Source organism: Zalophus californianus, chromosome 14 (assembly GCF_009762305.2).
Source record: "Zalophus californianus isolate mZalCal1 chromosome 14, mZalCal1.pri.v2, whole genome shotgun sequence".
Lineage (NCBI taxonomy): Eukaryota > Metazoa > Chordata > Mammalia > Carnivora > Otariidae > Zalophus > Zalophus californianus.
Genome location: NC_045608.1, coordinates 53,122,503 through 53,143,658, shown reverse-complemented (window position 1 = coordinate 53,143,658; position 21,156 = coordinate 53,122,503). Strand labels below are relative to the sequence as shown.

At 36.3% G+C, this 21,156-nt stretch overlaps 1 protein-coding gene across 2 annotated transcripts in view; it reads right to left on the bottom strand.

The window, feature by feature from the left end:
• The window catches only part of DSG3 (desmoglein 3), a 29,308-nt gene extending 9,775 nt beyond the window's left edge, over nucleotides 1-19,533 (bottom strand). The window contains exons 1-11 of one of the 2 annotated variants that reach the window (XM_027576775.2): nucleotides 19,401-19,533; nucleotides 9,877-9,912; nucleotides 9,235-9,363; nucleotides 8,178-8,333; nucleotides 7,569-7,713; nucleotides 6,733-6,899; nucleotides 5,732-5,860; nucleotides 5,270-5,455; nucleotides 2,792-3,063; nucleotides 2,053-2,192; nucleotides 195-419 (exon numbers count right to left, since the gene is read on the bottom strand). In XM_027576775.2, the coding sequence (XP_027432576.1) occupies nucleotides 195-419; nucleotides 2,053-2,192; nucleotides 2,792-3,063; nucleotides 5,270-5,455; nucleotides 5,732-5,860; nucleotides 6,733-6,899; nucleotides 7,569-7,713; nucleotides 8,178-8,333; nucleotides 9,235-9,363; nucleotides 9,877-9,912; nucleotides 19,401-19,448 (1,633 nt within the window). In that variant the 5' untranslated portion in view covers nucleotides 19,449-19,533. Of the gene's footprint in view, nucleotides 1-194; nucleotides 420-2,052; nucleotides 2,193-2,791; nucleotides 3,064-5,269; nucleotides 5,456-5,731; nucleotides 5,861-6,732; nucleotides 6,900-7,568; nucleotides 7,714-8,177; nucleotides 8,334-9,234; nucleotides 9,364-9,876; nucleotides 9,988-19,400 lie in introns of those variants that run through there. The other variant, XM_027576774.2, reaches the window with a different exon arrangement.
• Nucleotides 19,534-21,156: the final 1,623 nt, after the last annotated feature.

The window sequence follows — 21,156 nt, the reverse complement described above, 5'->3', positions numbered from 1 at the left end:
TAGTACAAACATATCATATCATTCCTCTTCTGAAGAGAGAAGAAATTCATGAGGCTAGGACCACATCTTCATTGCAAGAGTTTTTTCAATTATTCTTGGAAGAGACTTGTTCCCAAATGAGTCCTTTTATCCCTCTGGAAGTATAAAGAAGCAGGAACTTTTTCATTTACGGTAGCAAGTTTACCGTTACTCACCATTGAGTGTTGTGATACTCCATACAACTGGCAATTTTAGCGGTTGCTCCTCCAGAGAAAATGTGTAGGGGCCAGTATATTTATTGTCTAGTGCTCTAGCTGAGACTACCACAGAAGGTTGTGAACTACAAATTGTTTTCTTTTCAAGGACGATTGTCGGACAATTTTCATTAAAACCAGGTACTTCAACATATACGGTGCCTGTAGAAGTTTTACCTGTGTTTTCTGTAAGAATAACATTTTAGAATTAAAGAAATATACGGAATATGTTGTACCCCCAAAAAACCTTTTAAATGTCTCTTGCATGGGCGCCTGGGTGGCTCAGTCGTTAAGTGTCTGCCTTCGGCTCAGGTCATGATCCCAGGGTCCTGGGATCGGGCCCCGCATTGGGCTCCCTGCTTGGTGGGAAGCCTGCTTCTCCCTCTCCCACTCCCCCTGCTTGTGTTCCCTCTCTCGCTGTGTTTCTCTCTGTCAAATAAATAAATAAATAAAATCTTAAAAAAAATAAATGTCTCTTGCATGCAGCCAACTTAGTGTGTCTTCTCATGAGAAATTATATTCATTATTCTTACAAGTAAAAAGATGTCATTTAATTTCCACATCTTGTAAAAAGCAAATTTAAATTTGCCAACTTGGCTGGTATCTCTAATTAGTAGCATTGGCTATTAGTTTAATATGATTGGAACCAAGACCTGTAAGGTGATGAATTCACTGATTACAAATGAAATCAACATAAAAACAATAGTTTTCTTAAATGTATCCTACTGTGTGAACCCCGCACTGTGTGAAAGATTTTTTCTTCTAAAGCTTGAGCTAAAGTATTTGGAATAAACAATGATTGATTTTTACTATCCAAGATACAAAAGTTTACTGAAGAAAATTTTTTCAATGTTGACAATCAAAAACAATAAAGCAATAAAGTAAAAATTTCTCAGTGATAAGATTATGAATACTTTCTGTTGTTTCCCTTAGCGCTTTTTGATCTTTTCCCAGGTGATATGATTTTTGGTTTTTATTCTTTTGTTTTATTTTCTTGTTTACTTATTGCTTGAGCATAAATTAATTTATACTTGATGAAACACAAAGTACCCAATGAATATTATTTTTGAAACATTCCAGAAGATTTTATTGTTCAGTGGTCTGGTCACATGAGGTCTCTGTAAGTGACTCACTTTATAAGTAACTCACCAAGGCACCTCACATTTGAGTTGAGCTTTCCTGATAGGTCTTCTCTATCAATTTTTATCCATCCCCTCAAACACAGAAATTCCTGTGGGTCTCAAAATTTCTGCCTCAACACAGCAGACCACAGGGACTGAACACAGAATCACTGGTACTACAAACTCCATGAAAAGTTGGAATGCTCAGTCTTCTGGGTTCAGCTGCCTCAGATTTGAGACCCAAGGCCCCAAGATAAGTCTTTATGTAGTGATAAAGGTAATATGTTAAATAATCAAAATCATCTATTCATAAAGAAATGCCAATTGGAGTTAACATTTCTCTAAAAACGATAGAAGTATATTTTTAAAGATATTTATTTATTTATTTATTTATTTATTTATTTATTTGACAGAGAAAGAGAGAACAAGAAGGGGGAGTGACAGGCAGAGGGAGAGGGAGATGCAGGCTTCTCCCCGCAGGGAGCCCTATGCGGGGCTTGATCCCAGGACCTGGGATCATGACCTGAGCCGAAAGCAGATGCCCAACCTACTGAGCCACCCAGGCACCCCTAAGATTTTTATTTTTTAAGTAATCTCTATGCCCAGTGTGGGACTCGAACTCACGGCCCCAAGATCAAGAGTTGCATGCTCTACTGAGTGAGCCAGCCAGACACCCCATTTTGAAATATTTTTCTTACCATCTATGGCCAGAACCTCAGCTGTGATTGTCTTGTTAACTATGAAAGTAGAATCCCGATCGATGTTTTTGACAAATTTGATTTGAGCAGTTTTTGAATCAATGAATAGTAAACCACCATCATTACGTCCCATGATATACCTGTTTTATGACAGAAAAAATTGTTTTCTTTCAAATATGGAATGTTTACCTATTTAATGAAAATAACTCATTTTATATTTAATGTATTTATAGTTAATTTAAGACATCGAAATATACTCTTATAAACAATGTCAGAAAATTAGCATATTAGCATGGACAAGCAGTATTTCATAATCCTTAAGTATTAGCCTGGTTTTTCAGTTTTCTACTTTGTGCTATAAAATAATTGTTTTCTTGCTCTTACAGCGTCTACATTGCATGGTGTTCTTATGTTTTGGGGCATATATGTTTTGTATATGCTGTTTTATCTGATTGGTCTTCTGCTGAACTACTCTTTTTAAACTCAACTGAAAGTTTCTGTGAGATCTTTTCCTGATTTCTCTCCATAGGCTAAGGCATTCTTCTCTTAGTTTTTACTTTAACTTATGCTTAGGTTATCTTCCAATGATTTGGCTGTAAGTCTCTTCTTGAGTTAGACAGTTCCTTGAGTTGGCCACTTTGTGTCTCTTTGTATTCATGGCATATAATAGTTTAGGTATTATTTTGTAGTAGCTTATAAATTAAAACCACATCAAGGAATAATATAAAAACAGTCTTACTTGACATATGAGGCAGCTTTGTTAGTGTCCTCATCAATAGCTGGATATGTTCCCAGAACATAATTGACCAGTTTTTTACTACTTATGCCTTTCTGCACAGTAAATGTCTTGGAAGCAGGACGGAATGCAATTCCTTCTTTCACGTTGACTACTTGAATCATGACTGGGGTTGACTGCACTCGATACTGAGAAATTACTGATTGGTGAAATTCAGCTTTGTTTTTGACAGCAATACCAAGTTGTACATTTTGTAGTTGTTCATAATCTAGAGCCTAGAGTAAAAAAATAAAATAAAATTAGAAGGAGAGAAGTATCACAGAGATACAATCCAGCAAACCCAGAACAGAACAAGAGAACTCTATGTCCCATGCTATGAATGGCCCCTTTTATTTCTATATAGCAAGACGGCTTCAGAAATCATTGTAATATTGAGGTGGAGAAACCCTTAAAATTCTTAATTCATAAGACCTCAGCTTGGTAACCGATATTTACAAAACAGCAGACCTCTCTTTAGACTACTAAAACATCATTATAGTGACTTTAGGCTGTGTGGTACAAGTTTGCTATGGTAGCATGGCTTGAATCCTGGTTCTGCTGCCTAGTAGCTTGTGTGACTTATGGCACAATATTTAATTTCTCTGATTCTCAAATTTTCACTTCTGAATAAAACCACAAAACTTTACCTCATCAGATCGTTGTGAGGACGGCACAAATTTAGTCCCATAGTATATTCAGTTAGGAAACCTTCTGAGAGGTTTCAAGTGAGCTGAGTGTCAAAGGATGAGGAGGAGTTTTTCAGGCAGAGGTGAAACATTTGCAAATGCCCAGAGTTACAGAAGGTGATAGGGCGCTGGCTGCAGATGGGAAGAGGCCTTGTCTATAGTTCTGAGGAGACTGAAGGTCATCTTCAAGGCCAGCAGCTGGTCATCAATCCTGGCTGCAATTAGAGCTCTCTGTGGAGCCATTAAGACCTGCCATTGCCTGGACTTCCCCACAGACCAGCTGAACCAATAGTTCCTATATTCCCACTGGTGAGGAAAAGTTGCTGGGGATGCAAATGAGCAATAAGACTGGAGGGCCACTTTCACAGCCAGTGGAGAACAAGGAAAGGAAGGTTTTAAAGAACAGAGTAATCCCCATTGGTTTTAAGAAAAACATGGCAGTAGCCTGGTGGCAGTAGGAGGATGTAGGGACGTAGAAAGAGGAGGTAAGGACAGCCATCAGGAGGGATTATAGTCATCTAGGAGCAAGGAGGCAAGGCCCAGTAGATCACAGGCCATAGAAAGGAAGACCAGGGCTAGACTTTAAGGACAGTTTCCAGGGCAGAATTGGATGACTGTTTGTTGTGAGGAAATGTTATGATTAAAGGATAAGGCCCTGGTTGCTAGTTTGGAAGACTAGATGACACCAAGACAGGAGAGAGGGAAGGCTTCATTTTCAGGGATTGCTGGGAGTTTATAACACACCCTTGCAAGTGATGGTTATAGCCTTCTCTCTGAAAAGCAGAGTAATAGGGACTGCTCGCATAGCTTCCAGCAATCGGGGATTCGAGCAATTTCCTTGTTAAGGGGATATTATGGGTCTGTCACTCAGCTGGAGTCAAGGAAATAAAGAAAGAAGGTTACGTATAGTCCAGTGTCCTGTGCCAAAGAATGTCTTCAAATAGTGGTTATTTTTTCTAGTCTATACAGGGTCCAGGCAGAAATATCCTTATGTTATTCCAGATAGGACTCTGTGTATGGGGGAGTGTCTGTTATAGCCATGCATGTTAAATGCAAGGATTACTCAATTCCTCTTTTTTATATTGCAGATTTTTTTTTTAAAGATTTTTATTTATTTGACAGAGAGAGACACAGCGAGAGAGGGAACACAAGCAGGGGGAGTGGGAGAGGGAGAAGCAGGCTTCCCACTGAGCAGGGAGCCCGATGTGGGGCTCGATCCCAGGACCCTGGGATCATGACCTGAGCCGAAGACAGACACTTAGTGACTGAGTCACCCAGGCGCCCCTTATACTGCAGATTTAATTATACATTCCCATTTTCAAATAGTTGCATTCCCCCCCTTATGAGTGTAACTAAATTCACTTAAAGCAACATGACAGTTTCACAAGCCGCAATATCAGGTATTCTTATCTTTTCCTAACTTCAGTTGTAGAGAGTAAATGAGATTGAGAAATGTGTTTTACATTCTTGTGCTTAAAGCAAGCACACATATAAATATATGTATATTAGTGTATTTGTGTTTACTATAGAAAGTGGGGTAGCTTGGAAGGAAATAAATCAACATGTTTGAAAAAGCTGTCCTTAGGTAGTGGGGCTATTTGTGTGTCTTTGAAAAATTCTATCTACTTCTATGTATTTTCTAAGTTTTCTGTAAAGAAGTGGTATTATTATGAATAAGTGAATAAAGTTTATTTGTAGAAATGATAGTTTGGGCCAATATGGAATATTTTTACCATGGAAGGGAAATAGGCTTTACCTTAACCACCTTCAGGATGCCTTCATTAGTTCTGGGATCAGTTTGTATTTCAAACCAATTCCCTTCATTTCCAGAGGTAAAGAAATACACTGCAAGCCAATTATCTGTGAATTCTTCATCCCAATCTATAACTTGAAATCGAAGCAACTCAGAATTTAAAGTATTTTCCTCAATATGTGCTGAATACTTAAAAGGAGAGAAGCAGAATTTGAGAGTTATTGTCAGGTTTTATCTAAAGAGGTTATATTTTATTCTGAATAGCATTAACCATTAATTCTCAAATTATGTGTTGCCTCTTGCTAGTCACTAAATTCTTATATTTGACAAAAGCTTATTTTTTTTTTAAGAGAAGTGCAGAAAACTTAAATAGAAGCCAGGAACAGGCAAATACTAAATTAGAATGGCAAAATATAAGCTAAAAAATACATATATAAATTATTCTTCAAGGAAGGCAGGGTGTACCTGAGATTCTCTGAACATTGGGAAATTATCATTAACATCTTTCACTTTGATACTACATTCACATTGAGTTGATAGTCCTTCTCCATCTTTGTCGGCACCACTCACAACCAGACGATAGCTGCTAACTTGCTAAATTTGGAGAAAAATAAAGAAAAATAATTAATCTCCAGTGCCAGGAATACAAATAACAACTGCCTGCTTCCTATGGGTAAAGAGGTGAAAATATTCTTCTCTAGAAGGATCATATGAGTTGTTCATTGTCCAGCCTAGAGGAGGCATCTGGGGTCCTGGATAGTTGGACAAGTTTTTATGGGGCTAGACCAGGTTTCTTTTTTTGTGAGCTTCTTAGGGCAAGAAAGTACACTTGGAGCAAAAACGGGCAGTGAGGATGATGGGATACTTATTTGAGGGAAGTTTACTTACAGAGCTTTCCTATTGGTCATTTTGGAGAATCATTTGCATAGAAGTAATATAAAGTCTGACAGGGTATTGTAGAGTGATAAAATGGTGGTGGTGGGGATGGTAGTTATGGTGGTAGGACAATGGGGAAGAGAAAAAGAGAATTCTTTAGTGTTCTGGAAGCAAGGGTAACATTAAAACTGGTTAGTAGAAAAAGTGTAACATCAGAGAAGGCTTTATTCCAGAGAGAAATTTCTTCCATTGTCTGAGAAATTTCCTTTTCCTCTACCAAATAAGGAATTAGTCACAGTTCAGTCTTTGTCTATGTATGCCTCGATGCCTTCTTTTACTCTCCACTTGACCTCCCACTGATATGCTGATACTTGTTTGTTTAGGGTACAATTGATTGTACAGTTCTCAGGTACACATCTCACCCCACCAGAATCATATTGAAATGTAAACAGTTTCCCTAGATTGGCCCAGTTGAGTATGGAGAACTTCTTTTCCCTTCTCCTTTCATTCTCAGGTAAAACGGGGTCAACTCCCTCGGCTTTCTTACAATCAAATCTTATTATTGAATGTTCCCAAGTGCGTTGCTTTACCTCTCGATCAAGAGAATTGGTTAAAGTACGGACTTCCCCAGTGTGTCTGCTTAGGAGGAACATGGGTGTGCCTGCAGGTTCCTGAGAGACAATTTTGAAGGCAATTTTAGAGTTCAAGTGGTTTGGTTCATCTGCGTCTGTGGCATTTAATATCATCACCAGTGAGTCTAGAAATACAGAAGAAGCTCATTAAAGATTATGTAAGAATTGGCATTCTTTTCACATTAAATATTCAACACAATTTCAAATTGACCTTTGTTTTTTAAAATCTTAAATCTATCTGTTATGCACAAACATGAATTACATGTCATTTGCAACATCTCTTACTTGTCTCTTAATCAGGTGGAACTGTGCTGCCTTCTGTAAAAATCTTCCTGTTGTCCTTAAGCCTTGGTTGTGTTGGAGTTGAGACTATTTTCTGTCTTTATTTCTTCCCTTGATGGGTGGCATTGTCATTCTCCCTTTTCCCCAAATTATCCAAGTAATTGAGTGTGTCTCTGTCCTTTATAATCTAAAAAAGTCTAGCTGATGCACCCAGGCTACCTAAGGCCACCCCTTTAGTTTTATGACTACCAGGTACTCATGTGACTTATATAGAGAGAGTAAGATACTATTGACTTGATAACAGGACCATGACCTAGAAATGCAATGGCAGTGGATAATTAGTTCAAGTACAAATATTAGAAAGGAAGACCCAGGTTATTTGGATGAATTTTCTGCAAAACTACTGATAAAACTAGGAGAATAAATTAGCTTATAAAAATGATATACTATAGTGATACCTGTATTTTAAAATAAAAAAAAATTAGAAGTGGTAGATAATGTAAAAGACTTACTTGAAGCACTATTTTCTTCAATTTCACCCATGAATATACTTTGTGAAAATACTGGAGGATTGTCATTGACATCTAAAATTTTAACTGTTAATATAAGTGGTTTCTCTACATTTTGTCCTAGGGCATTTAGAGCATAACACGTGATCTGGAAAAAGGAGGGAATTGTTACTTATTACTCTACAAACTCAGTTTGCATATTACTAAAACTTGTAGAAATAAGGCTCTACTAGCATGTACAGACTTTTTGTGCACAGAAGGAAAATGTTTCCCCAAAAAGTAGATAAAGGAAGAAAAGGTGCCCACACTGGGCAGGCCTGTTAGGCAAGCTGCCCCTTCTTCCAGGCTGGTACTGTCTTATGGTACAAAAAGGGTGATGCTCTTTGCAGGATGCCTGTTGGATTTCAATGCCTACTCCTGCACCCTCCTGGTATATTCCTTCAGGGGCACAACTGTAAGTGAAGACTCTTTAAAAGAATGCCGAAAATTGTTATTTGTTGGTAGATTGATTCGTGCACTGATCTTTCTTCTAAATTAACCAGTAGAAGAGTATCACATTGTAAAGCCACTGGGCACAAACAAGGGTGCCCAATCTTGAGGACACAAACTTACCAGGAAGCTTGGAGTTTCCTCACGATCAACTATGGCTGTTATGTTAATTTCTCCAGTATTTTTGTCAACAACAAAGATTCCAAAAGGGGGTTGATCAATTCCCATTCCAGAAATTCGGTAGGTAATTTTCTGGGTTGCTTGGAAATCTGAAGTAATCTGCAGCCCCAAATACCCAAAATGTGAATGTGATCATCAATCAGACCTTTTCCTTCCCCTTGTCTCTACCTTCGTAGTCTTAAGTCTTCTGTTTATTTTATTCACTCTTTCTGACCCTGTGATGGCTACTTTTGCCTTAATGAATACTGGGAATGTGAGGTATTTCAAACTGTTGCTTCTATTGACCAGCATGGACCAATACACATTAATCATTTTGGCTCTAGAATGTTTGCCCAGATTATGGCCACCATGGTGATGTTAAAATGTTGAGAGAAAGTTGTGGATACTTAATATTGACAAGACTACTTCTGGATGCTCTTTTCCTTAACAGAGAACATTTTTTTGAAAAAGACATTTATTTTAGTTTAAGTAGGGGAAGCTGGAGAGAAAAAGGGGAAAGGGATTATACAGTAAGTGTTAAAAATAATTATTAAAATAAATTGCTTATTATTTATTATTTTATTTTTATTATAATTTTCAAGCTTTTTAATATGGCAAATTTCAAATACATATAAAGTTAGGTTAGTATAATGAACCTGATATATCTCATCACCCAGTTTTAATCATTATGAATACATGGACCCCCAACCACTTATCTTATTGTCTTACCCATATATTTTTTTCTATTTGTTTGCTAGAATCCAGATCTAACTAAGGCGTATTCATTGAAGTTGGTTCACCTGTCTCTTAATTATTTTTTATTACTCTAGAAGCCATAGTTCCTTCATCTCACTCTATATTATTATTATTATTATTGTATTTTTTTGGTTGAAGATCCTAGGTTATTTGTTCTGTGCATTCCCCAGTCTACATTTTGATAAATGGAGTTGCCATATCATTTTAATTTACATCTATTACATTTATTCTAAAACCTCACCTTGCCCCTGCTGATATGACTTACTTTGGCAATTGGATTTCTTTTCGAGTTGTCTTCTCTTTCTCTGCAGGGTTTTGCAAATTTCACCCATTCACGCTTGTATCTCCTTTTGCCTTGTACTGCAGTATCATCTTCTCCGTGTTGACCCTTTGTCTTATGTGAAAAGGTATCCCATTTTATTATGTGCATTCCTGGAAATTTTTGCTTTGAGTATTGCTTATCAACACCTAGGTTGAGAGGCCCTTGTGTTTCATGGTATCTAGGACTGTTGAATGTCTACTTTGCTTGACCTCACACTTTGTCAAGCAAAGAAGGAACATTAAATATTTAAAATAATTACAGAACCATATGATTTTTAATATTGTCATTGAATCATATTTTATATTTCCTTTATATATTCCACAATATCTCACTGCTCTGGGCACATAGGACCTGTTTACTAAAAAGCTGTTGATTTGTTTAAAATAAGAAGAAAGAATGCATGAGATGAAGTATAATAATGACATTTATACATTCTTGGTATTTAAAATTGGGTTAGTTTTAATTTTATTTTCACAATTATTTAATAGTTTTAAACATTAAAAAATATTTATTTTTCCCCAATACAATTTTAATTTTTTGAACTGAACTATTATTTTAGTTACAAAAAACTTTTTCATACTTTACCTCTATTCGCAGTTCTCCATGAACCAATATGAGCACCTGTAGGCATTTAAATAAAGTCAAGTTAGAAGTGAATTCTTCAAATAAGTAATTGCATAAGATAATCCTGTTCATATTGTAGCTTGTTTCTATTTCAAAAGAAGTGAATTTGGGGAAGCAGTATTCAAAGGGTAAAATCCTCTCAGGAAAAAGAAAATACTCTCAATATAAATAAGTTCTTCCAGTTTTTTAATCTGACTACAGAGTTTTAATGGTATACAAAAGAATCTACTGAATTATGCAAAACTGTGCCTAACAGCCAGTTTTGCAGCAACCAGACATATTTTACTTGGCTGTTCATAAAGACTTTCTAAGAACCATGGGAGATATTGCTTTGGGAAACAGTGGTGAGCATCATTGTGATAAGCTATTAGTTAGCTGCACTTTCTTAGTTGTCTGACAGTGGAGAGGATAGAATAGAACTAGTCGGGTTTAGAGAGTGGAACATAAAAGTTGGGGATACGTTATTCCAATCACAAGTACTGTTTATGTGGGACATGGACCTGCTAATCCCTAACCTGTTATTTCACTTTAAATGTTGAGCTTAATTTTCACTGATCTGAAAAAATTAAATGAGGATAAAATGAAGTCAGGCAGTCTAGGTTCTTTACTTTCTCAAGAACATATGGGATCTTCATTTGTGTCGCTTTCCATCTTGTTTCCTACCTGGAATGCATTTTTTTTTTTTTAATTTGAGTATAGTAGACACACAATGTTATATTAGTTTCAGGTGTACAACTTAGTGATTTGACAAGTTTATACATTATGCTATGTTCACCACAGGTGTAGCTGCCATGTGTCTTGTTACATCGCTATTACAATATTATTGACTATTCCTTATGCTGTGCCTTCTATTCCTGTGACTTATTCATTCCATACCTGGAAGCCTGTATCTTCCACCCCCTCTTCACTCATTTTGCTCAACTCCCCACCATTCTCTCCTCTGCATCAGTTTGTTCTCTGTATTGATAGGTCTGATTCTACTTTTTGTTTGTCCTTTCCTTTCCTTTTCTTTTTCTTTTGGATTCCACTTATGAGTGGAATCATATGGTATTGGGCTTTTCCAGTTTGACTTATTTCGCTTAGCATAATACCCTCTAGGTCCATCCATGTTGTCTCAGATGTCATGATCTCAGCCTTTTTATGGCTGCATAATATTCCATTGCATCTTCCTTATCCATTCATCTGTAGATGGACCCTTAGGTTGCTTCCATATCTTGGCTGTTATAAACAATGCAGAAGTAAGTATAGGGATGCATGATCGTGTTTTGTTTTCTTTGGGTAAATATCCACTAGTGGAATTATTGGATCATATGGTAATTCTGTTTTTAATTTTTTGAGGAACCTCCATACTGTTTTCCATAGAGGCTGTACCAATTTCAATTCCCACCAACAGTGTACAAGGGTTTTTTCCCCCCACATCTTTGCCAACACTTTTTATTACTTGTCATTTTGATTTTAGCCATTCTAACTGGTAAGGTGATATCTCCCCTTTACCCACTTAAATATTGCTCATCCTTTATAATCAGTTCAAGTTCCAACAATTGCCACGAAACTGTCCTTACTGGTATCTTCTCTTCTGAGTTTTTTTCAACACGTATTTTGTACCATGCAGTTTAACCCATAAGGGTTTGCCATGATTTACTATTTCTCATTGTTTTATGTACATTATGATGTTAATCCAAGAGAATTGTAAACTTTCTGGATCAGTGTTTCTGTTATTTTTTTCTTGCAATTGTCATAACTTTTTCCCCAGCAGATATTTAACAAATATTTGCTGACCTGCTGATTATCTGATGTGAAGACAATCTGGTAAGGAAAAGGTTGTGAAAAAATAAATCAGAAGAAAAAGAATTAGAGTAATATTAGTAGTTAAAGTTTATTATGGTTTTTGTGTCAGTTGCTATTTATATTTATTATCTCGTTTAATACTTATAGTAGCCAGCTGATGGAGATACTATTATTATAGTCTATTTCATGGATGAAGAAATGGAGCCAGGAGACAATGAGTGCTTTGCCTCCCCCAACAGTCCTAGTTGAACCAGGATTTGAACCTTTGCAGCCTGACTCCAAAGTGTGTACATCATCATTAGATTTTAGCCAAAGTTGGCATAAATAAATAGAAAAAACTAGTGGTAGAAAGAAAGTCATATGATAGTCAATTTAGATTTCTTCCTGGCAACGGTGGAGGTTACTGCTGAAAACATGTAGATTTATTACATTGTTTACTTTGGAAGGCTATAATAAAGAGGCAGGTAGAACTCTGAACCAAAGAAGTAACTACAACAGATATAGGATGCCAGGACCCTTGCATTCTAAAAATTCCATTGAAATCCTTATTTCAACGGGTCTGCAAATTGTCGTGCAAAGGGACCATTGCATATGGTTATAACATGTCTCAAAGTGATTTTACAGCTTTGCTTCTCTTCATTAAACATTATCATGAGTTACTTGGGAGAGAAGGCCTGAGCACTGTCGTAAATTGCACTGATTTCTCACTTCGTAAGGACGACTCAGCTATACATGAGGGGAGGGTTGGGCCAGGCACCCTTCCCTTTACAGGAAAACTGGAAAGAGTCATCCAGAAAATATGAATCATGTTTGCACTAGCCCTATGGAGAAGGATTCTTCTAATAGACATTAAGGCATAATTTCTGTTTTCCTGGGAAGCAAAGAAAGGACAAATTCTAAACTATGGAGAATGAACATATTCTCAATATCTCATATTCTCAACAAATTGGATATTCTCAAATGCTTATTTTAAATGCTGTGTAAGATACAGTCAAGTGTAGTAATATAAAATTGGACACCAGATCTTGAATCTTGAATTTATATCCCAGTCTCACCATTTACTGGTTGCATAACTTGAGAACATTACTTAATCTTTCAGTTTCCTCATCTGTAAAATAGGGATAATAATTCTACTTACTTTATAGGTTTATTGTGAGGATTAAATGAATTAGTAGGTCTAAAGCACATAGATGAGCCCTAGTCCACAGTGGGTGCTTACCAAGTGTTAATCATTTCTGTCACCAGACTTTAATATATGTGCTGCCGAAGAGAGCACAGTCACCAAACTTTAATAAAAGGTGTAAGAGAGTCATTTTACTATGAAGTGACCTTTTATAATTATTATTCCCATCAAGGCACATAAGAACTTTCTCTTTCTTGAGCATCAGGAAGAGTCAAGAACCAGTGTTCCACTGTATAGTTGTGTGGGTTCCTCCTTGCACAACTTCAGGGGGTACTGTTCACATTGTAGTTTATGTGAATGTGTCTCCTGGAGTTGTGCAGTGTTTAGTCTAGCCAACTGTGCAGTGGCCAAAGTAAGAAAAGTGTGCATATTAGATGCATTAAATTATTTATAGTGTAATTATGGATAGTAACCAGTTGCCCATATAATTTTCTTGTGATGAACTTCCCAAAACAAACCCTTACCTTAGGCTATCAGACTGACTCTTAACTGGAAAGGAAGAGCCAAAGGCTAAGAGGTTTATGAGAAACCACATGGGACACTAAGTGTTCTGGCTCCAAATGGAAACCAGTTTCAGGTATTAAGCAAGTGGGAGTGGTAATTGGTAGATGTAATTACATCTTTCTTGACATTTGCTTGGAAGCAAATGCTTCTTGACAAGTCAGGCAGGACTGGCCAGAATTGCTTGGAAAGTTTATTCTGAATTTAGAATCTTAACTTTTGGAGAAGTTCAGGAGCAAACTTATTTTCACATATTTATTAGCACTGGAAGCCGGATTGTTTCATCAATTAAGAGAAGGAAAGATACCTCAAAGATGTTCCTTCTGTTAAAAATTTGGGCCACTTACATTTTTCACAGAACTAGAACAAAGAATTCTGGAATTTCTATGGAACCACAGAAGACCCCAAATAGCCAAAACAATCTTGAGGAAGAAGAACAAAGCTGGAGCTGTCACGCTCCCTGATTGCAAACTGTACTACCAACTATAGTAAACAGTATGGTATGAGCATAAAAACAGACACATAGATCAACTGAATAGAATAGAGCCCAGAAACAAACCCACACATGTATGTTCAATCAATCCATAATGAAGGAGGCAAGAATATGCAATGTGGAAAAGACAGTCTCTTTCATAAATGGTGTGGGGAAAATTGGACAGCTATATGCAAAAGAATGAAACTGGACCACCAATGTACATCATATACAAAAATAAATTCAAATAGATTATAAAGACTTGAATGTGAGAACTGAAAACATAAAACTCCTAGAAGAAAACATAGGCAGTGAGCTCTTTGACATTGGTCTTAGCAATATTTTTTTGAAGCAGTCTCCTCAGGTCAGGGCAACAAAAACTAAAATAAGTGGGACTACATCAAACTAAAAAGCTTTTGCACAGCACAGGAAACCACCAGTGAAACAAAAAGTCAGCTTACTGGGTGCAGGAGGACATTTGTAAGTCATGTATCTGATAAGGGGTTAATACAAAAAGTATATAAAGAACTGACTCAACTTAGTATAAGAAAAAACCCAATTAAAAAACATGAAGGTTTGAATAGACATTTTGCAAGACATCCAGATAGCCAACAGGCATGAAAAGATGCTCAACATCACTAATCATCAGGGAAACGCATGAGATATTATCTCACACCTCACACACATCAGACTGGCTGTAATAAAAAAGACAAAAAATGACAAGAGTTGGCAAGGATGTGGGGAAAAGGAAACCTTCATGTTGGTGGGAATATAAATTGGTACAACTACTATGGAAAACAGTGTGGACATTTTTCAAAAAATTAAAAATAGAACTACTGTATGATCCAGCAATTCCACTTCCGTACATTTATCCAAGGAAAATGAAAACATCAGTTTGAAGAGATAAATGCACTGCTATATTCATTGCAGCATTATTTACAATAACGAAGCTATAGAATCAACCTAAGTGTCCATCAATAGATGAATGGATAAAGAAGATGTGGTATATACATATATAACGTATATATGACACACACACACATGCACACACAATGGAATATTACTCAGCCATAAAAAGAATGAAATCTTGCTATTTGTGACAACAAAGATGTACCTAGAAGGTATTACGCTAAGTGAAATAAGTCAGACAAAAACAAATACCACGTGATTTCACTTATATGTGGAATCTAAAAAGCAAAACAAACAAACAGACAAAATAAAACTGAAAGAGACTTATAGATACAGAGAACAACCTGTTGATTACCAGAGAGAGGAGGAGTTAGGAGACAGGTGAAATAGATGAAGGGTATTAAGAGGTATAGACTTCCGGTTATAAAATGAATATGTCATGGGAATGTAATGTACAGCATAAGGAATATAGTCAGTTATGTTGTAAGAACTTCGTATGGTATTGAGACTCATCATGGAGATCATTTTGTAATGCATAAAATATTGAATCACACCCGAAGCTAATAGGATATTGTATATTGTATATCAATTACATTTCAATAGAAAAAATTGGGGTCATTTACTTACAATTATTTTTTCTAAAATTTTACTTTTTATATGTTCTATAGAAGAAGGTGGGTGAAGATAGTTCTGCTATGTTTAGAACACATTCTAACGCAGAACCTGATATTTAAACTACTGTCTTTTTCTCCGCACCAACACTACTAATTTCTTTAAAACTTTGTGCTTTAAAAATCTTTGGATTTCCAACATTGATGTTAGCTTTGCAGTGAGTAAATTTTTACATAATATAGTAAGTATGAAATTAAATAGTTTACTGTCCAGGTACTAATAGAAGTGTTACATGACAAACTGTGTTGCAGATTTTGTGGACTATAAAACACTGAACAGTGGTCTCCTTGGAGGATAGACATTATTTTAAAAAGGTTAAATCTCCGAAGATAAGTATTTTCCAATCACAAATTTTCCCCCCAAATGTTTATTTCGTGTTTGTGAAATGGATCAAACATGCACAGGAAACTGATAATTTTTACAGTTTTCTTTGACTATAGGCAGGTGTTCCCCATGCCTTCACCTCTCAAATAATTAAAAGACTGGACAGTTGAAATTTTGAGTAATGCTCCAAGTTTGAAAATGTTGTTTTCTCACACCCACTATTATACAAATGTAAGATATAGTTTGATATGCTCTTTCACTAAAGAAAAATGTAGATCCTTTCTTGACTTATCAAAACTGGTGTTGGTGGTCATTTAAAATAGTAAGGCAGACTTTTAAGAAGTTACCAAGGATCACTTGTATTAGTAATGTAAACATTGCAAATGATAGGAGTATTACAAAGCACTTTATATTTTCCAGAGCACTTGTTTGCACGTGTTGCTGCTTTTTTTAGTAAGTGATTTATTTATTTATTTGAGAGAGAGAAAGAGAGAGAGAGAGAATGGGAGCATGGGGAGGGGCAGAGGGAGTGGGAACGAAGCAGACTTCCCACTGAAAGGGAAGCCCCATGCAGGGCTTGATCTCATGAACCTGAGATCATGACCTGTGCTGAAACCAAGAGTCAGATGCTTAACTGACTGAGCCACTCAGGTGCCCCAACATACATGTTGCTTCTTTATTCTTACTGAGGCAGAGTACTGTGATTATTGTCGTATGACAGTTGAGGAAACAAAGCCTGGAGTGAGTCAGTCATACAGGCATAGACTGAAGCCTGTGACTTTGCTATCATTTCTCACTTCTCTAGGCAACCTCCTATGGTCATAGGATGGTGGAATTAATTCAACATCTCCAATTATGTCTTCCAACTTTCAGACCTCACCCTTCGACAACAAAAGATGTACATTCTCACTCCACAGTGCTTTTAAAAAACTTGTTTTTTTTTTTCCCTTACCACACTATTTCAAAACTTGGGGTGGCTCCCGCTTCTAAAAGGATTCCATTAGCCTTCATGGAGTATGGTTTTCAATCTGACCCTAACCTACCTTTCCAACTCATGTCCAGTGCAAACTGTCATTCTAGCAAAACCAGTATGTCCATTGCCCCTAGGTAAATGCTGTAATTGCACTTTCCTTTGCTCACACTGGTCTGACAACTGATGATATAGGATATCCCCCTTTGGCCCATCTATACTAATCAGAAAACAGCTCAAATCTCACCTAGTCCATGGAGCCTTGTTTTCTGACCTCACTCTTGACTGATACTGCATTCCACTAACAGCATTAATAATAGGCAAGCACTGTTCGATAGAAATATAATAACCACAAATGCGAGCCAAATATATAATTTTAAATGTTCTAATATTCATATATATATTTATTTATTTAAATATTTTATTTATTTGTCAGAGAAAGAGAGAGAGCATAAGCAGGGGAAGCTGCAGGCTGAGGGAGAAGCAGGCTCCTCACTGAGCAAGGAGCCCAAAGGCAGATGCTTAACTGACTGAGCCACCCAGGCATCCCCTAATATTCATATATTTAAAAAGGTGAAATTAATTTCAACAATATATCTTTTATCCAATATATCCAAAATACTGTAATTTTAATTGTACTCAGCATAAAAGTTGACATTTTACATTCTTTTTTTCATACAGAGTCTTCAAAAATATGATGTATATTTTATACTTAACAACACATCTCAGTTTAGACCAACCACATTTTAAGTGGTTGTTAGGCACATGTGGCCAGTGGCTGCCATATTGGACCATTCAGCTTAATAATTATGTATGAAGTTATATTGTTGTTTAAATAGCTTGTGTGTGTGTGTAAAATTTTTCTAAGGGGAAGAAAATGTCTTACTTTTCATAATTCCCTTCATGACCAGTATTATAGAGGCACTGTGGGAAGTTAGAGTTTAGAGAGGCCTTGTTTAATTGTTCATCTATTTATTTTTCAAACAACTGTGTGTCCACTGTAAGAGAGATATTATAGGAGGCACTAGGGATATAAAGATGAATGAAACAGCCTTTAGTATAACAATCTTAAACAGCCCTTAGTAGAACCAGAGGGGTACTTGAGAATGGTCTATGTCAAAGCAGGGAAAAGAGTTCTCCTATGCTTGTGGTGGTCCAATTGTGTTCTTATGACACCTTCTGACACCTCCTGCCACCTTTCCTGAGTTGGTCATTGGTTTGGACATGTGGATTATCAGGCTACCTGAGGTTTAGTCTGGAAATGACCATCTGGGAAGGTGGGAACGTCATACAACTATCTCATTTCTCTTGACAACATTCTTGGGTCAAATAAACTCATTAGATAACCAAAACAATTCGTTACATTGTTTAATAAAAATAGACTCTAGCATAAGGGAAGATAACAATTTTCTGCTTGGACATTGTCCTGAGAGGGGAAGCTGGAAAACTCTGGCTCACAAGGCAGCCTATTCTAATTTTAGACACCTTTAATTTTTAGAAAGTTCTTTCTAAAGATCTATCTCTCTGAAACTTCTTGAAATCCAATTATCATCTCAATTTTTTTAGTTGAGGAGGTGAGGGAAACTGGTGCCTAGGCCAACTCCGTTTATTATGAAGTGGGAATTAGTATTAGGAATTTTTTAAAATATTCATTTATGGTATATGTCACTATTTTGATATCCTAATGTAACTGATAAAATTGTGGCTTTTTTTTTTTTCCCTTCACTAAAACAACATAGTTAAGGAACAAACTAGTCTGTAACATTCTGGCTAGTGCTTAGCTCTTTAGGTCCCGATTCTCTTTTGGATAACATTATATAAATCTTTCTCAAGCAACCAAAGTATTATTCTCCCGAATAAAAAAAAAAATGGCTTCTAAAATGTCATATGTCTTTTTCCCCCAAAGTTGGGATATTTTTTGCACATAATGGCTAAACATAGTTTTCTTAATAACTCTTTCAACTTCTCTAGAGTCAAACATTGCTTTGATTTTAATTCAATGGTCTATTTTAAAAGCATGTCAGGTATCAAGACCAGGCACGTACAGCTCTTAGCATATGCTTAAGAGATATGTAACCTTGGAAAATAGACCTGGTTCTCTTTCATGTGTTTTAGTTTGTGTATTGGAAAGACGAATAAAACATTACTTTGAAGAAAGTGAAGGTATTGTGGAAAATAGATCTAAGATCAGGATTATTTAATTCATTAACTAAAGAAATGCTAAATGTCGACTTTCAAATTCTATTTCTCTCTGATTTATTTTTCGATGTAAAATACAACATTTAAAAACCACCCAAGGGGTGCCTGGGTGGCTCAGTCGTTAAGCGTCTGCCTTCGGCTCAGGTCATGATCCCAGGGTCCTGGGATCAAGCCCTACATCCCGCTCCCTGCTAGGCGGGAAGCCTGCTTCTCCCTCTCCCACTTGCCCTGCTTGTGTTCCCTCTCTCGCTGTCTCTCTCTGTCAAATAAATAAATAAAATCTTTAAAAAAAAAAAAAAACACCCAAAGGAGGAAATTGGTAATCTTTATGATTTTATTCCAAAATGTTTATTTCCACTTCACTCTTTTTCGATTTTATAAGAGGGATTCAGCAATCAAATAGAGTATTATCAAACAAGGAGGGAAACAGGGAAAGTTGCAATTATTTGAAAAAAAATTGGACTTACCATTAAAATAGCCAGAGCCCCTGATGTTCTGAAAAGGAGCCAAGTCATTTTCTCTGATTTCCCTGGTGGACAAATCCAAGGAAGCTGCTGCTTCAGTCCTTCCAACTGTCTGCATATGATGTCTAAGAAAAGCCCTTTGGTAGCGTCTCTGCTTTCTGGAGTCTACAGATGGTCTGTTATGCAGCTCTTCCCCACCCTAAACCAAGGATTGGTCTCACCAGAAACGCTTGCATCATTTTTGCTCCCAGGTAAAAACTTAGACACACCTCAATTCCAAAAGCAATGAAATCCTTTGTTGGAGGCTGAAAGAAAAGTTCACAGGCTGAAGACAAGGTTTAATAGGAAGGTCCCAGATGAATAATAAATTAATCATGGTGTGGAAGTGCAAAGCTAGTCCTGACTACACTGAAAAAGAATCTAGTTGGCTTTTCTTCAGGGTTACAGTTAAAACTGAAAAGCAAAACAAAACATACCAAAATCCCCCAAAACCTAACTCGTGGAAGAGCATTTGTTTTTAGTCTGAGTATATGTGGGCAGATTGAAAGTTAAGCGAAGTGTCAGTGTGAAGTAATAATACATTTTATTGAAAGTAACACAAATTCGAAGAAGAAAACCATCACATTAAGCAACTCTTAATACAGGTTTTGGGGAAAAAATAGAAATAATTGAAAAACAATAAAAAAATAATTAGAAATAACAGAAGATAATTAGGGATAAAATTGGAGTAAACAGTTACATGATGCTTTGGATATTTGAAATATATAAATAATGCATTGCAAAACCAGATCCCTGATAATAATCAGATGACATCTTTCTTCTTGTATTCCTTTTCATTTATAAATTTGTTAAACAGTAGGTTGCCTAGTGAAGGAGATTATCTTTGTGCCCTTTTAATTACTCAAAACATTTCCTCTGGAGCAGTCAACCCTCTTGCTGCCATATATTATGCACTTCTAAATATGTGGACACCAACCCAAGTTAGGGGATAGGCGAAAATCTACTAACACCACTTTAGTTTGCTTATAACACTAGAGTTAAAAACACTTTTAAACATTCTAGAATATTTATTTTATTTTATTTTATTTTAAAGATTTTATTTATTTGACAGAGAGAAACACAGCGAGAGAGGGAACACAAGCAGGGGAAGTGGGAGAGGGAGAAGCAGGCTTCCTGCTGAGCAGGGAGCCCGATGTGGGACTTGATTCCAGGACCCTGGGACCATGACCTGAGCCGAAGGCAGATGCTTAACGACTGAGCCACCCAGGCGCCCCTAAATATTCCAGAATATTTAAAGAAAGTTTTAGTAGAAGATCAATTTTATCTTTGTAAGTATTTATGCATCAGGTTTTGGAAGCGTTTTAGTTTCAGGAAAACCATTTAATCAAAGAGTGTTTTATTTTATTTTTAATTTTTTTAAATTTAAATTCAATTAGCCAACACATAGTACATCATTAGTTTTTGATGAATCAGAGTATTTTAGACAGAAATTATTTCTAGTCTAAAAGTTAGGGGAAAAAACAGCTTGTGGGCAAAATCTTGTGTTTTTTTTTTAAATTGTGGTAAAATATGCATAACAAAATTGATTATTTTAACCATTTTTAAGTGTAAAGCTGAGTGGCATTAGTGGTATACTCACATTGCTGTGCAATCATCACCAAGATCCATCTCCAGAAAAATGTGTTTTTGTAATAAAGTTTTTGTAAATAAAGTTTTATTGGAACATAGACATGCCCATTTGTTTATGTGTTACATGGTA